Source organism: Culex pipiens, chromosome 3 (assembly GCF_016801865.2).
Source record: "Culex pipiens pallens isolate TS chromosome 3, TS_CPP_V2, whole genome shotgun sequence".
NCBI classification, from domain to species: Eukaryota; Metazoa; Arthropoda; class Insecta; order Diptera; family Culicidae; genus Culex; species Culex pipiens.
The window spans coordinates 29965112-29982808 of record NC_068939.1 but is presented as its reverse complement, the minus strand read 5'-3'; the positions used below and the strand labels follow the sequence as shown (position 1 = coordinate 29982808).

At 37.4% G+C, this 17697-nt stretch overlaps 2 protein-coding genes across 3 annotated transcripts in view; one reads left to right on the top strand and one right to left on the bottom strand.

The window, feature by feature from the left end:
* LOC120425344 (titin) overlaps positions 1–17697 on the top strand; it is a 344797-nt gene that overhangs the window by 154086 nt on the left and 173014 nt on the right. For both annotated transcript variants that reach the window (XM_052710504.1, XM_052710503.1), the window contains 2 exons: positions 15634–15801; positions 15880–16653. In XM_052710504.1, the coding sequence (XP_052566464.1) occupies positions 15634–15801; positions 15880–16653 (942 nt within the window). The remainder of the gene's footprint in view (positions 1–15633; positions 15802–15879; positions 16654–17697) is intronic.
* Positions 7748–8537, bottom strand: LOC120425345 (adult-specific cuticular protein ACP-20-like). The gene has a single exon (XM_039589847.2). It carries the CDS (start codon positions 8296–8298, stop codon positions 7807–7809), a length of 492 nt encoding a protein of 163 aa, XP_039445781.1. The 5' UTR covers positions 8299–8537; the 3' UTR covers positions 7748–7806.

The window sequence follows — 17697 nt, the reverse complement described above, 5'->3', positions numbered from 1 at the left end:
AATTTTGGGGATCTGTGCAGGTCAAAAGGTGAGGCATTGTGAGCTACACAAAATGGCGTTCTTAACTCAATTTGGCCCAAAATGCACGTACGACAAGTTAGCACGATGGCGACGACTTACTATCCAGTAGAACTAATCTGAAAATAAATTAATGCATGAATAAATTAAAAAAATGCAAAGAAAAACATAAAAAAGAGTTACTCTCTTCGTATTTGCAAAAGTTAAATAATCGTAAACGTATCACCTACATACATATTGCATTTTTAGAATATATTTTAGGTGACATAAAATAGCATCTTCAGTACCTTCACTGTTATGATTTTCTGGAACTCTAAAAAAAAAATCAGTTTTCAATGCAAAACTAAATTTGCAATCTAAAATGACACAACCTTTTTTTTCAACGTGTACCGTTTTCGAGTTATAAGCGTTTTGAGGTACAAATTATCGAAAAAGGTTCAATTTTTGAAAATAATGTTTTATAAATACAAAAGCTATTTAAAGCTAAAATTATCGATAATGGTTGGATTGTTGGCAAATTAAAATATTTTAAATAGGAAAACCAACCCAGATAAAGGATTCGTGTACTGAAAAAAATACCTGCTGATAAACAACTTCATAGAGATAAAATTTTATGAAACATGTATTTTTCACAGGGTCACATCTTGAAAACTAATGATTCAGTTTTTAATTAGTAAAAATGGTAATTTTGCAAATTTTCTCTCCCTTCTAAAAAAACATATTTAAAAACATAAGGGTCATTCCATCTGAAGCGGAACAGCATTTGAAAATTACCCTCTCCGATCCTGCTCAAATTTGGCAGAGCTGTTGATACTATCAAAGCATGCAAGAATCCCGAATTTCATCCAAATCGGACCACCCCCTCCATTTTTGTACCTCCCCAAAAAATTGACTTTTTGGCGATTTTTGACCAAACCTCCTAGTTTCAAACGGCGATAGCTCAGGAACCACAAATCTCAGAAGGTCGGTCTTAGACTCAATTTTGAAGGAAATTGGACGTAGAATCCATTTCCGTGATCAACATTTTGATTAATTTATTTTTTCTACCTGTATTGCGCAATTGAAAACTTTGAACGGCCGTATCTCAAAACACCCCAACTTATTTTTTTGATTTGACCTCTCCATCGTGTTCCCCGACCAATTTTACATAAGAATCACTTATCGACAGAAATGAATATGTTTCATTCCAGAGATATCGAATTTTAAAGTTTAGTGTTTTCGAGATTACCTACATCAGCTTCATTCGCCGCATCTGCTAGAAGCACACAGGCGAGCTGATCAATAACTGCTACCTGGTCATTTATTGAAATAATATTTCATCATAAATAATCTTTATCAAATTGGGCAAAAAATAACTGTATAACACTGTAGGAATCTGGAGTTTAATCGCGAATGTGTATCTGCTCAAAAAAAATAATGAAGTGAATTTCTGTGCTAACCCATAGGATAGAGTAATAACGACACACAGTTAAGGGCAGAATTGGAATCCGACGAAGCGAGCAGGAAAATGAAATCTTGTTAGTAACACTGAACAATAAGTGCACGATACATTATTGAGTAAAACATATGAAAAAAAAATGTTTATACGTTGTACTCTAGTGGAGTATGAAAAGGATTTCTGGATACCTTCCAGAAATCCTTTTCATACTCCACCAAAAATTTAAGAAAATAACAAAGTTTGATCTGCTGCAAAGTGGCTAATTCCCCAAATTTAGTTGCGATGATTTTGACACCGTCCGAACTACAGTTTTTTTTTCTTCTTTAATTCTTAGATTCTTGGAACACAATACGGCTGCTGTCCTCACGTATAAGGATTTTTTTTATTAAATGTACCTTGACCAAAATCATCATTTAATCAAATGGAGCTGGCTCACAATATAAAAATTGATTTAATATGATCAATCTTTTAAACCATAAATCAGATTTGCCAAATTATGGCAAAGTGTCAATAATAAACTATAATAATAATAATAATAATAATAATAATAATAATAATAATAATAATAAAGCAGGTTTTGGGGTTTTGCTGAATGGCACTATTTTGCTACCGCCCATGACAAAGGCCCTAGTCATGGCCTCGAAGGTACTCTAAAACGGTTAGCAACACGTAAAAAACGGTGCATTCAAAATAACCCAATAAATATTCCTTTCACAAAAATAGATTGATCAAGGTAGGGACCAGCATCTAATTTTGATCAGGGTAGGGAACAGCATCTAATTTCAGCGTTCCTCTAATGTTGCCATAGCTTATTAAAAGCGTTTTCAACTGAAATCGAGTGATAAATAGCTCAATGAGAAGTGAACAAGCAAGTTTCTATCAAAAGTTTTGCAAATTTTGTTGTTCAAATAGTGAAAATGAGCAAATTGGATGAAACTAGGAGCGAGGACTTAACCTGGCAAACATACGAGAATTTCCCCTATTAGCCATTTGAATAAATATTTGCGTAAAATTATAAAAATATAAATTAAATTAATCATCTCCCAGAACACCAGGTAGCAGTTATTGATCAGCTCGCCTGTGTGCTTCTAGCAGATGCGGCGAATGAAGCTGATGTAGGTAATCTAGAAAACACAAAACTTTAAAATTCGATATCTCTGGAACGAAACATATTCATTTCTGTCGATAAGTGATTCTTATGTAAAATTGGCCGGGGAACACGATGGTGAGGTCAAATCAAAAAAATAAGTTGGGGTGTTTTGAGATACGGCCGTTCAAAGTTTTCAATTGCGCAATACAGGTAGAAAAAATAAATTAATCAAAATGTTGATCACGGAAATGGATTCTACGTCCAATTTCCTTCAAAATTGAGTCTAAGACCGACCTTCTGAGATTTGTGGTTCCTGAGCTATCGCCGTTTGAAACTAGGAGGTTTGGTCAAAAATCGCCAAAAAGTCAATTTTTTGGGGAGGCACAAAAATGGAGGGGGTGGTCCGATTTGGATGAAATTCGGGATTCTTCAATGTTTTGATAGTATCAACAGCTCTGCCAAATTTGAGCAGGATCGGAGAGGGTAATTTTCAAATTTGCACTTTTTCGTGCACAGTTGAGATGGAATGACCCATAAGTGTTTTTAGCTCTTTTTTAATGCCAGGAAAATTTATTTTTTTAAATTTTAAAATAATTTTTAGAACCATTCTCTACGAAATGAACTTTTTCAATTTTTTTTGTTATTTTTAGATTGGCTGAAACCTGTCGTATGCCCAAACAGCCAATTGTATCATCATTTTGTCCTTTATCATTTTCCATACAAATTTGGCAGTTGTTCATGCGATAATGGTATGTGAAAATTCAAAATCTGTATCTTTTGAGTTTTTCGACCGATTTGGTCTCTTCGGCAAGAGATCTACACCGACAAAAATGATAAACTAATTTTTTTAAATCACTTTTGTCAGTGATTTCGAACAACACTAGTTTAATTTATTATTAATTTAGGAAAATTCCAGAATTGAATTTTGCAATCAAAAAGTACTTTAGTGAAGTGTTGATGAAGAGTACAGTTTTCAATTTACTCCTGACTCCATTACGCGGAGGCATCGAAAAAAAATCACTTGGGACAATCTTAGCTTCGGATAATCGAATCCCGAATCTTCAAAATTTCGTAGAATTAGAAGTCCAACCAACATAAAACAATTTGAAATGCATTCTTCTGCCCAAAGTCTGGCCCGCGGGCCGGATCCGGTCCGGGACGGCTTTTCAAAATAGCTATATTACTGGCTTTTAAGGCTGTTGATGAAATATTCGATAAATAAATTGAGTGTCGAGATAAAAAAAATGTTTGGGATCATATTTTCACATATTTTTGCAAAAAATAATTTGAGAACATTTCGTTGTTATTTTTTTGCTTCATCAATGTTTTTGTTTTGAATCTAAACATTGTTTATGTTTGAATTGAGTTTTTATCATTTTTAAATTGTTTTTTTCCAGAAACAAATGGTTCAATTTCGTAAAAATGTGAAATATATGAAAAAAAAACTTGGATTGTTGTATAGGAAGACTCTAATATGAATTTTCTAACAGTTAAAATTTAAGTTTTAATTTTTGCGAAATTCATGTGAAGTTATTTTTTTAATAAATGATAAAATTGTGTATTTTTTAGCTTTATAAACTGATAACAAAGTTCGCTAAAGGAGCGGCCGTGGCTGACTGGTTACGGTGTTCGCTTTGTAAGCGAATGGTCCTGGGTTCGATTCCCATCTGCTCCCAACGAGAAAGTATAGGAAATATAAATCTTGAAACTCTGAACATGTACGAAAAATCAAAGTCGCTTGAGTCGGGGTTCGATCCCCCGTCCTTTGGATTGGTAAGCAAAAATGCTAACCACTAGGCCATCGCGACTTGGTGAGCTATGACTGGAATTAGGAATACTGTTACTATCAACTATATACGCGCTGGGTCCTTGTCCATTTGACAAGGGTTCGGAAGTTCTAAATAACGTTTGAATCCGATTGGTGCAAACGTTCTTCAGGGCGGGGCTTGTCGACAAAGCTGAAGTACCTCGCGCTCGGCTAGCCAGCGTAGAAATGGGTCACCGAAGCTCGGCAGAGCTAACACCTTCCAAATGCCTATGCGAGTTATTTGCATGTATAGAATGAGAGCTAAAAATACATGGAAACAACTCAATTTGTAAGAAGCGACCGCGTGGTCCCGTTTGGTTGGTTGCACACACACACACACACACACAACTGATAACAAAGTTCGCTACAAATATTTTTAAAATAAAAAAAAAAATCACAAAATGAGTCGAGAAATCAGTAAATAATTTTTTTTTTCAATAAACTTCAATAGTTTCAAAAAAATTAGAATAACTTTTAAAATTATAAGTATTCAAAAAATCATTTTAAAGCTTTTTGTAGAATTTTTGAATAAAGGTAAAAAGAGTGTTTTTTTATAAAGAAGATTTGAATCCAATTTTCATTTCAAAAAATTTTATGATGTATTGAGGAAATTAAATTTTGAAAAAAAAAAATACTGCGACTTTTTGCATTCAGTTGCATTACAATTAAAAATAAACAATCCAAAATTAAAATAAATCAAATGTATGCATACATTTTTGAAAGTTACCATTGATTTTTTTTTTAATCCAGATAAATTAATCTTGTTTCTAATCTGGTGTTAAATGCATTTTGAAACGCTTTTTTGATCAAAATTCCAAAACCATTACAAGATTTATTTTTTTTATAAGATTGTTTAATTTATTTTATGTGTTTTGCCTTCCTCACTGAGGTAAGGCTATAATCCTGCTCTAAAAATGAACTTCGTATAAAAACGTCGTAGACCCACCTTCATGTATACATATCGACTCAGAATCGAAAACTGAACAAATGTCTGTGTGTATGTGTGTGTGTATGTATGTATGTGACCAACAAACTAGCTCATGTTTCTCCGCACTGGCTGAACCGATTTGACCCGAACTTGTTGCATTCGACTTGGTAAACCATAGGTAAACCCTAAAGGGTCCCATAGATCGAGTTTTATACAGATTGAAGTTTCGATAAGTAGTTCAAAAGTTATGTATAAAAATGTGTTTTTACATATATTTGGATCTCACTTAACTGTATGTAAACTATGTCCGGGTCCATCATCCGACCCATCGTTGGTTAGGTTATCAAAAGACCTTTCCAACGAGCCCAAAACATTGAAGATCTGGCAACCCTGTCTCGAGATATGGCCACTTAAGTGATATTGATATACTTTTTTGAAGCAGGATCTCACTTAAATGTATGTAAACTATGTTCGGGTCCACCATCCGACCCATTGTTGGTTAGATTATCAAAAGACCTTTCTAACGAGCCCAAAACATTGAAGATCTGGCAACCCTGTCTCGAGATATGGCCACTTAAGTGATATTGATGTATTTTTTTGAAGCCGGATCTCACTTAAATGTATGTAAACTATGTCCGGCTCCACTATCCGACCCGACGTTGGTTAGGTTGTCAAAAGACCTTTCCAACGAGTGCAAAACATTGAAGATCTGGCAACCCTGTCTCGAGATATGGCCTCTTAAGTGATATTGATGTACTTTTTTGAAGCCGGATCTCACTTAAATGTATGTAAACTATGTCCGGATCCACCATCCGACCCATTGTTGGTTAGGTTATCAAAATACCTTTCCAACGAGTCTAAAACATTGAAGATCTGGCAACCCTGTCTCGAGATATGGCCTCTTAAGTGATATTGATGTACTTTTTTGAAGCCGGATCTCACTTAAATGTATGTAAACTATGTCCGGATCCACTATCCGACCTATTGTTGGTTAGGTTATCAAAAGACCTTTCCAACGAGTCCAAAACATTGAAGATCTGGCAACCCTGTCTCGAGATATGGCCACTTAAGTGATATTGATGTACTTTTTTGAAGCCGGATCTCACTTAAATGTATGTTAACTATGTCCGGGTCCATCATCCGACCCAACGTTGGTTAGGTTATCAAAAAACCTTTCCAACGAGCCCAAAACATTGAAGATCTGGCAACCCGGTCTCGAGATATGGCCACTTAACTGCCCATATTTGAAAATTCGGCTATTATGCCAAATCAAGTATTCCGAGAAAAACGCGTTTTAGTGTTTGTCACCAAATCTCCGTCAAGGCAATTTCCCATAAGAATGGCATATTAGCCGTTTGGTTTTTCGCATCGGCAGCCAAATCTAAACACTATTTTAGTGAAATTCAAGTTTCAGAAGATGCGTTGGAACATCATCTACCACCTGGTGCTAATATCTCATTTTTGCCAAAAGTGGATATTAGCCGTTTTTTCAATGGTGGGCAGTTAAGTGATATCGATGTACTTTTTGGAAGCCGGATCTAAAAAATAGATGAAACTTGTGTACAGCCATTGTTGTGAGGAAGGCTCCAACCACATAGGTGGATTAAGTTAGTTTTTCAATGTATGCCTTGTTGATTTTGAACACAGATTAGATGTTGAACCAATCAAATTCTGTTTTCGTCTGTGAATTTCATGTTTTCTAAAAATACATCCGCTTCAACAAGCTTCTTCTGTCTAATAATACAAGTAACCGTCCAGCCATGTAAAATTAGAAATTCTAAAATAATCTTCTCACTAAAGTCACAGTCTGCAAGGAAGTGCTTAATGATCCCCATTAATAACTTTCTCCGCCCTGTGTCGTCGCGACGCTTCTTGTAGCACATGTCGGACACGTTTTTTTTTACTTCAAATCAGCAAATTTCAAAAATATAAACACGATTTTTGTTTTCCCCCTCTCTCCTGCCCACAGATCAAAGGCAACGCCATCAACAACCTGCTCGCCCGGCTGACCCCCAGCCTGGAGTATCTGGAGGACGGCCAGCGCGATGACGTCCAGCAGAAGGTGGACCTGCTGCGTCAGCAGTGGATCGAGCTGAAGAACTACGTGATCGCGCGGGTCGACCTGCTCAAGCTGTACATCCGGTTCCACCAGGAGGCCGAGACGGTGCGCAACCTGTTCGACGCGTACCAGATCCAGCGGGACACGTTCCGCAGCGGCGAGAACGACAAGCCGCTGCTGCAGGCCGCCCTGGACAACATCCGGCAGCAGCTGGCCCCGCTGGGACCGCTCGGGGGGCAGTTCCGGGAGTGTGCCGCGAAGGTAGGGTGGGCGGTGATTATTAGGGTGGTAGAAATACATTTCTTGTTTAAAAAGTTGGTTTGTTTATTTTTTAAATATGAATTTTGAAGTTAAAAAAAAGATGATTTTTGAATGCTTCAACATTATTTGTCAGGACTTAAGATCTTCACGGTTATTCCAGTCGGTAGCCATTCAGTCTTACTTGCGCATTCCAAAAAGAATGCATTTAGTTGTACTTCTTCAGCTTGCTGTAGCTGTACCCATGGCCGTAACCACCTCCGATTCCACCCTCCATTCCTCCTCCGATGCCACCCTGGCTGGCATGTCCGATGTTCTTAACCTTGGCCTCGAACCCATTCTTGCTGTCGGCGTAGTACTCCACGACACGCTTGGTTCCATCGGCTTCGTCCAGCGTGTACTCGCCCTTGACCACATCTCCATCGCGCATCTCCCACTGGCTCTTGTGGTCCCCGGTGTGGATGTCCTTTACGCCGTACTCGAACTTGTACTTCGGATAGCTGTAGTAGTCCAGGCCGCTTTCCTCCTTGTAGCCGCCCTGACTTCCTCCGAATCCACCGGAGATGCCACCGCCAATACCTCCCTCCAAACCGCCGTAGTACTTGTACGGGATGTGCTTCACCTCGTTGATGTAGCCGTGGTGCTCGTAGGCAAGAGCAGCGCCCACCAGGGCAAGTGCCACCAAAGAAATCTTGATCATGTTGCTTGAAGAAGTCGGATGTTCAACCACAAGAACGGAACTAACTGTACTGATACCTGCTCCAACCGAATGGGTGGATATTTATAGCAGTTATTCGAAGAATTTCCCCAACTTTTATCAAGGATGATCGAGTTAATCGATCGATCCAAAGACCTTCGACACAAAAGGTTTCCGACACAAAAGACGGCCAACGCCTTATGATTAAGTTAATTTGATTTTTTTGCGCACCGTCTGCACGCAAACTTGCGGCAAAATAGTTATGGTTCACTGGATTCGGTACTTGTCGATTTACTCGCGACGGTAGTGGTCGTATGCTAAGGTGCTGATGGAACATTGAAATCTGATAAAAAAAACAAAGCCATAATCATTGTTCTGTTGAAAGAATTGTTTAGAATACTCAAACCGGGGTGATTTTGAAACGTTAAAGATTTTATTTTTATTAACTGAAAAATGCGAATCAAATACGGTCGGAATGGTATTACACTCAACCCCAAGTGGTTGGTCACTTTTTCGTTTGACACTTTTTTAGTTTGTACCCCGTTGGTTGGTCATACCCTAGTAACATTTTTAAACTTACAGGTTTTATCAGGGTTCTGGAAACCCTCATACGGCCTAAATAGGCTTTTATGACCTACTTAAAACCTAAAATGTTACTAGGGTAGTCCAACTAAAAAGTGACGAACTGTCACTTTTTAAACGGCACTCACGCACACTAACAATCCATTTTTTGTTAGTGTGTGTGAACTCCGTGTAAAAGGGGTGTCTAACTAAAAAGTGACCCCGTTCGTTTGACAACAGATGGTGTCAAACCATCGGGGTTTGAGTGTTTATCATGCTGTTGAAAGTACCTCGAGAAGTAGTTTGACTTAGATTGAAAAGTTGTAATACTACTAGTTAACTAAAATTATGAAAACATTCATAAATAGGATCTCTCAAAGGTTCATGACTTTCTCAATGAAAATGAGTTGGACTGCATTGGGACCATCCACAAACCACGTGGACACTTTTTTTTTTGAATTCTCAACCCCCCCTCTAACCTTGATAAAGACCTTTGAAGGAAATGTCTATTTCAAGGTTGTTAACGATAAAATTATCGAGGTTCGATAACGATAATCCATCGTTATTCTGATAATTCTATCAACGATAACGGACTATAAATTATATTGAATATATTTCTAAAATGGACTTATACCTAATAAATTATGTTAAATTTTCAAGCATTTGAAATAATTTTTTTTTGTAATATGGTAAGTTTCAAAATATAAATACTAAAAAAAAAAATCACAAAATACCGTTTGTTATAATTTGCAACATGGGTATCAAACCATTCGAAATTTTGCATTCATTTTCACTGTTTTAGAGTTTTTAAAATGAAATACTCAAATTTTCACAAATACCATATTTTCTCGAAAATACAATAATATGTATAATTCGCAATATGCGTGTCAAACGATTCAAAATTTTGCATGTATTTCGACTGTTTTACATTTTTTGAATGAAATACTAAAATTTTCACAAAATACCATATTTTATCGAAAGTACTCATTCTTTTATAATTTGCAATATGGGTATCAAACAATTCGAAATTTTGCATACATTTTAACTGTTTGCAGCTTTTGTATGAAATACTCAAATTTTCACAAAATACCTATTTTCTCGAAAATACTCAAATTGATGAATCGCCCATATTGCAAATCATGAAAATTTAAGTACTTTGTGAAAATTTTAGTATTTCATTCAGCTCTAAAACAGTAAAAATGCATGCAAAATTTAAAATCGTTTATACCCATATTGCGAATTATAAAAAAAATTAGTTTTTTCGAGAATTTACGGTATTATGTGAAAATTTAAGTATTTCTTTCAAAAAACTCATACATGAAAAATTTTGAATCGCTTGATACACATATTGCGAATTATGAAAATTTAAGTATTTCGTTAAACAAACTCTAAAACAGTCAAAATGCATGCAAAATTTCGAATCGTTTGATACCCATATTGCAAATTATTAAAATTTGAATATTTTAAAAAAATAGGGTATTTTTTGATTTTTTGTTTAGTATTTAGGCCGATGCAAATATTTAAAAAAGTTTTTGTCCCTCGGCCCTGGCCGAGGTCAAGGGTGGGGGGGGGCAAAAAAATAAAAAAATATAAAAATTTAAATAACAAGCCTATCTTCACATTTAAATTTAAATAACAAGACTATCTTCACATTTAAATGAAAAAAGTGTTTTAAAATACATTTTAAACTAGTTCAGTTGTTTTGCAATCTCTAGTTTTCAAAAAATCTAAGAACTGACAAAAATAAAAATTGTATCGAAAAAAAAGATTTTGCATCGAAAATTTTCAAAAAAATTTAAGATTTTTTAATAAACCAAACATGCTAAAAATGATTTTAAACGCAGGAGAATGTATTTTAATTTGATTTCAGCTGGTTGCACTTGAATTTTCATTGAAATTTTGAAGTTTATTGTAAAAATATTTTTTTTGCCCCCTGATTTTTCGGGCCAATTTTGAAGGGGGGGACGGGGGGTGACAAAAACTTTTAAAAATATTTGTACCAGCCTTATACTTTGAAACTTCTTAAAAAATATTTAATATTTCAAACTCGAAAATTCAACATAATTTGGTTGGTTTTAGTCAATTTTAGAAATATATTAAATACAAGTTATAGTCCATTATCGTCGATAAAATTATCGCCGATAGAATTATCGGAATAATGACAATGATAACGAAAGATTATCGTTATCGTACTGATGTTTCCTTTCGTTCGACTCTCTCGCGCAAAGCTCGTTCGTTTGAATTCTACAGAAATTTCTATTACCTGCCTCATGGCTGCTTTCAAATGATTGCCGTCCCCACACAAGCAAGAGAGAGAGAGAGAGAGAGAGAGAGAGAGAGAGAGAGAGAGAGAGAGAGAGAGAGAGAGAGAAGAAAGAAAGAAAGAGCTCGTGCCTATCGACCTTTGAGGCATTGAACTTTTTATTTACTTAACATCAAATTTATATACATTTAATAAAAATGTTATAGATTTTTTTCATAGATTATAGAAATTTAATAGATTTTTTAAAGTAATTTTTGATGCACATTTAATAATGCAAATAATTTTTTGCTTGCCGAAATTATGTATACTGCCCATGTTCGCATAAATGTCCCATATGCAAATACAGCAAGCTGAGAAAAACGCATTTGAAGTTTGTCCCATACATAAGGCTACGTGTTAAGTTTTCGCGAAAAAACTGGATCTATAGTTAAAATTTTTAAAAAATGATATTTTTTGGAAATTTTATTATTACTAGAGTTTTATTTGATATGGGAATCTCATAGCTTTAACAACCATTTCACGACGGAAAATCACTTTTGCAACAAAAAAAAATGCTCTAAATGCAGTAATAATTTCTTATCGTTTTCTTTTTTAAGTAATTATTAAGGCTTGCATACTTATAGAAAATCACAAAATTTCATACAACAGAAAATTCATTAAATCTACAAAAGATGATTTTCAATTACTCCTGAAAGTTTCATGAAGATATGTCATGATCTAAGCGAGAATAAGACGATTTAAGTTTAAAGTTTTGCCATGTGCAAAGCAAACTGTCAAACTTTCTGAGCGTTTTTCTCGAAACACCAAATTGGTTGAAATTTGGAGTGAAGACTCTTAAGACATATCCCGCGTGAATGACGAAGTCCGATTTTTAAGTTTTGTTTATTAAAAAATACAAAAATCAAAAATTGACAATGAAAAATACAAAAATATTTTTATATTTTTTTTAAATAAACTTTTTTGAAAATCAGCCTACGTCATGCACACAGGATCGGTTTAACGAGTCTTCACCAACATTTTGAGCCGGTTTGTAGAAGACAGTATTGACATATCGTGGCACCCGTTTTTTTTTAAATTGTTAACTTCAAAAAGCTATATCTCGGCAATGATTCAACCAAATGCCTTCAAATTTGATTTGTTGATTGGTGAACATGTATCTTTTAATGCCCTGAAAACAGTTTAAAAAAAGTTGAAGTGTGTGCTCATACCAACCTCTGTTTTTTGACCGATTTACATGTATGTAACCCCTTAACCAGACTGCTGGTTGCTGAGATATACACTCAACCCCCGGTGGTTGGTCACTTTTTCGTTTGACACTTTTTTAGTTTGTACCCCGTTGGTTGGTCAAAGTCAAACTAAAAAGTGACAAACTGTCACTTTTTACACGGCGCTCACGCACACTATCAAAACAAACGTTTGATAGTGTGTGTGAACTCCGTGTAAAAGGGGTGTCAAACTAAAAAGTGACCCCGTTCGTTTGACAACAGTTGTTGTCAAACCATCGGGGTTTGAGTGTAGCTTCTTTAAGAATAAAATTTGTGAAAAATGTTGTTGTTAAAATAAGGTAATTTAACCGAAGTGTGATCATTTTCCCCGGAGTGAAAAATAAGTTTTTCTCAATATCGCCTAATAAGCTCTCATTTTTAAACTGACGTTATATCCTTAAAAATATTAAAACTATTTGCCTTTTCGATAAAAAAAATGATTTTTTTTAAATCATGTCTAAAATCTCTTGAATTAAAAAAAAATGTAGGAGCGAGCAAAAAATTTTACAACGCTTTCAATTTTATCATTGAAGCCGAACCAATCAACCGAGATGCTAAAAATGTGACAATGTGAAAAATCCATGTTTTTAAATCTGTCACCAAAACAGTTAAACTCAACCCAACCTCATCACATTTGACTCACGCGGTGGCGTCAGGTGTCCGTCAGTCGCACACTTTGTCAAGACAGTTGTTTGTTTTTTGTTCTGTTACGACGTCTGCAGATCATCGTTATGAAATATGATGCGTTTGGTCTATTTCTAAACTGCACTCACATTTCTCAAATTGCATTTAGCACATCGTAGTGATACCTTACGCTCATGTTACTTGTACGACTCGTCTTTTCCTGCACAAGTGTGTGTGTTTATTTTTATTCCCGGTTGCATTTTCACGCTGCCAGCAACACAAAACACAACAGCATAACAATAATAACATTGCATTTTGTTGTGGCAGGGGGCAGCACGGAACAACAACGATTTCGCTCGACACTCGGCGTATAAATAAACCTGCTGCAGGCTGGTTGCCCAATAAATTCATTCTGGGGAAGGTTGGCTTTTAATTTTGGGTTGTAACGTCGACGCGAGGGAAATCTCGCAGCTGAAAAACGGTGTTTGTACGACACCGTTTAGTTCCTGGCGGCGGCATCTGGTTGCCAATATTTACCCCGTTGTTGTACGCTGCAGCTGATGGCGAAAACGAAACGAAACTATTGGCACTACGCCCCCCGGGGCATGGCCTTCCTCTAACGTGGGATTTCTGCTCCAGCGCCTCTGACGAGACAGGAGAAACCGGGACCGACGTTTTACTTCACCATCCGATAGAAGCTCAGTGGATAAGGCGGGAATCGAACCCGCGTCTCATAGCATCATCGGGATCGGCAGCCGAAGCCGCTACCCCTGCGCCACGAGACCCAGCTGATGGCAACACTGCCAAAATATCAAAACAGACCTCCGACGAAGTTTTTTTTTGTTTGCTGAGACAAGGTTGATGGCGCCAAATTTGATTGCCAAGGAAAATACCGAAATTGTTTCATTACAAAAGATTCACAAAAAAATCATAAGATATTTAACAATTAAGCTTTACAATTGTATCGAAGATTGAAATTTAAATTACTATCGTGGGCTATCATGGATAACCTTTTTTCTGAATATTGTTCAGACTCGATTATCCGAAGGTTTCTTAGGAACTTCAGAAAAACGAATCAGGTTAAAAAAAGATATTCAATTGGAGTCCTGTGAACCTATTTTAGTAAAATTTGTTATTTACTTTGAAAACTGCATATTTTCAGTAACGACCCGAAACAAGACAACAACAAAAGAAACGTGAATTTTCCGACGACTTCGGATAATCATGTCTGGACTGTGTATTTGATTTATTACTTTATGACCGTTCCTTGGCAGTGAGCCGCAAAAAGATTTGTAATAAGATCTTCGCGACCTCCACTGTCCTCAGAACCCTTCCCCGATGTTCACAAATCTTTGGCAGTAATCCAAACGCCTCTGTTGATATTCGCTGCAAACGGCTCACAAGAGTCACCGACACACACACACACGCGATAATGTTAAGTAGAACATTTCTTGTTTTGTCTGGCTGCGGGGTAAACATGCACGAGCTGATGTTTGGTGCAATCACGCGGAATTTTCACGGATTGTGATTGGAGACTTTCAAGCGTGACTGCACTTGTTGTCATTGATTTATGATTTATTTATTTCATGAAAATAGATAAACAAAAAAACACTACCAGGACAAACGGTTAATTCATGCTATTTCAATAACAAGTACTGTTAAAATAACAGAAAATGTAGTGGAATCTTCTTGAAAAATCATTTTTTTTGCAAGTGTTTGATAACAGTTTATGTTATCATAACAAAATTTATTTATTGGTTGAAAGCCAAAACAACTTAGTACTAGCACTTTTTGATATGGAAGAATAACTCCAACTGCTATCAGGATGATAGGATTAGTTGTTAAAATAACAAAAAATAATTACAAAGTTTTGTTCGAAGAATAACTAAAAATTTTATAAGTCTGTTGCAACAATAACAAAAAAAAATATAATGGTGAAAAACAAATCCTGTTATAAATAATATAAAATGTTATTTGCCTAGTATTTTCAAATATCAAAAAATGTTATTCCCAAGTTATCTCCGTCTGCTCGGGTAGTCTCAAAATCACAAGCAGAAAAATGAAACGGTCTAATAGATTTGTAACGCCCGTCATTTTTTGCATTTTCAAATCATGGGGAAGTACAAACTAGATGAAAGAATATTTAATTTGTAACATAGTAATGTTCTGATCATAAAACATCAAATTTAGGCGATTATCTTCGTTCAAACAACCTGTCACCTCTTCGTCTAAAACCTTCGTACCCATCCATTACCCCTTGAAACAGCTGTTTGATCTATGTGAACTTTTCCCACCCATTTCCTCCACGCCACAAACACCCATCGGAGTAACATAACCCAGAATAGAACACAGAGATTGGCAGGCAGCTGTTGTAACCGCGCCGCAGCCACCATTTCTACGCCCTGAAACGATGCAAAAATTTAATATCCGAAAAACTTTTGGCCGTAACGATCACGACCACCAGCAGCGAAGTGAGCGTTCCCTCTTCTTAGTCTTCGTATTTAAATCTTACACCTTATATACTAGCCAAAAAACCAACAAACCGAACCAATTTGTTCTATTTGGACCTATACTAAAATCGTTTGTTTGCTTGTGTACTTCCGACTCTCTCACACACACCCACAGGTCGCTTCGGATCCGTATCTGCAGCAGGCCCAGGCCGTGCAGTGCGTCGAACGGACGCTGGCCGAGCTGAACGCGCGCCAGTTGGCCGTCGGCAATGAGTGGGATCGCTGGAACGCCCAGCACCACACCGAAGCAGTACTGAACGACATCATGGCCGCTAACATGGAGGTAGGTCCCACCCAATCCCGGAAGGTTAGTTCCGGAACCATAACTAAAGAAATTTCTTTTTCGCTCTTCCCCTCGCAGACCCTCGCCGCGGCCTCCAAGCTCGAGGAGCAACTCTACCCGATCTTCAACACGGCCTCGGACAACCCGACCGACCTGAGTGCGTTCATCGCGACCAAGCTGAACCAAATCCAGGCGGACATCCGGGCGGCCGAACACGAACTCACCAAGCGGTTCGAAACGATCGACCAGTTGGCCACACCGGAGGGCGATTCCCCAACGTCGGATTCCACCGACAAGGTGATCCAGGTGAAGAACAGCCTCAACTCGATCAAAACCAAACTGCACACGATCGCGGCCGACTTCCAGGAGCTGGCCACCGTCATCGACCGCTTTCTGCACGCCGTCCTCACCTGCCGGGACAACATCAAGGAGTACTTCGCTAGCAAGCAAACCATAACCGGACCGGACAGCGTCGAGTCCATCACCAACAGCTACGAGCAGTTCAAGCAGAACACGATGGAGTACTTCCGGAACCTGCTCCAGCAGAGCGAGCAGATCATCGACCGGATCAAGGCCCAGGAGCCGCCGGGCGCCAAAGAGCAGGACACGGACAAGATCATCACGCTGCTGGAAAACCTCCGGACGTACTTTGAGTCGGAAACCGAGTCGGAGAACTCGGAGCTGCGCAAACAGCACGCCGTCATTGGGTTCGACAAGGCGTTGAATGAGGTTCGGGGCGCGATTCGGGAGAGGCGTGAACAGTTGGATCGAGCTCGGGGGAATTACGGGGAGAATGCGGACGGAGCCCGCGGGACGCTGGCGGCGTTCGAGGAGTTTGAGCGGGGATTGCAGGTGAGTGTAGTGAGGAGGGGGAGGGGGGGGGGGGGGAAGGCGGAGTGATACTTACATTGGCCGCTAGAAAACCGAAATCATAGAAAAAATAAGAATGAAAAGAATGAAAAAATGTTTAAAAACTCAGCGAAAAACAAAAAAAAGAAATTCAAATTTCCACGTGGTTTATGCAGCGACTTGCGACTTAAATGCTAATGAACAAAATTTATAGCAAAAAAGCTAGATCAAGGTTGAGGAAGGGAGGAAGGAGGGGGAGGGGGCAGTTTCGCGAAATGCAAAAAAACATATTCCAATTAAAATTGGAAACAAAAATTCAAAATTTGCAAGTTTTCAGTATGCTAATTAGTGGCACACTTAAATAAAAATTCAAATATAACCGTTATTTTATGCATTCTAAATAGTTTACATCTAGAAAGAACAATTTATTTTTGCTTACATTTTTTAAAGAAAAAATAGCATTGGCTAAATACTATTAAGACAAATAGTTTTATTACATTCAAATGTTGGCAGAAAAAAATTGCTCAACATTAAAATGAGGGATAAGAAATTAAGAACACACCTCGACGTTTTTAAAGCCTATGAATGTAATCGCTCAGTTTCGCTAAGTTATGATAGATTTGGACTCGCAGAACTCGCTCCAATCGAAAGAATTGAATTTTAGAAAAAAATTCTGCGAAAGAATAAAGTTGAAAATTTCGAATACAAATGTTGGGGTTACAAAATTCCCTGGAAACGGGAAATTTTCAACAAATTTCCCGGGAATTGAGCATGAGCATGAGCATGAGCATGGTTGACTGCCAATGAGCTGCTACTCCGTTATTGACAGATCAGCTGAAGTTAAACAATGAATCAAAAATGATCAGTGGGAGCCAACCATCCGTTCACTGTTTAACCTCTGAAGATCCCTTCTTTATAAGTCAATACCGGCGCCCTCCCAAGAAGCCTGCAGTTCAACGAAAGGGAGGAATGTTAGTCCGATAGTTGAAGTTGCAGACTCATCAAGCACACAGTTTTTCGCTATATACTTGTTGATACCGCTTGAGA

Coding starts and splice junctions, on each gene's coding strand:
- LOC120425345 (XM_039589847.2), bottom strand. CDS start 8,298: ATGATCAAGATTTCTTTGGTGGCACTTGCCCTGGTGGGCGCTGCTCTT.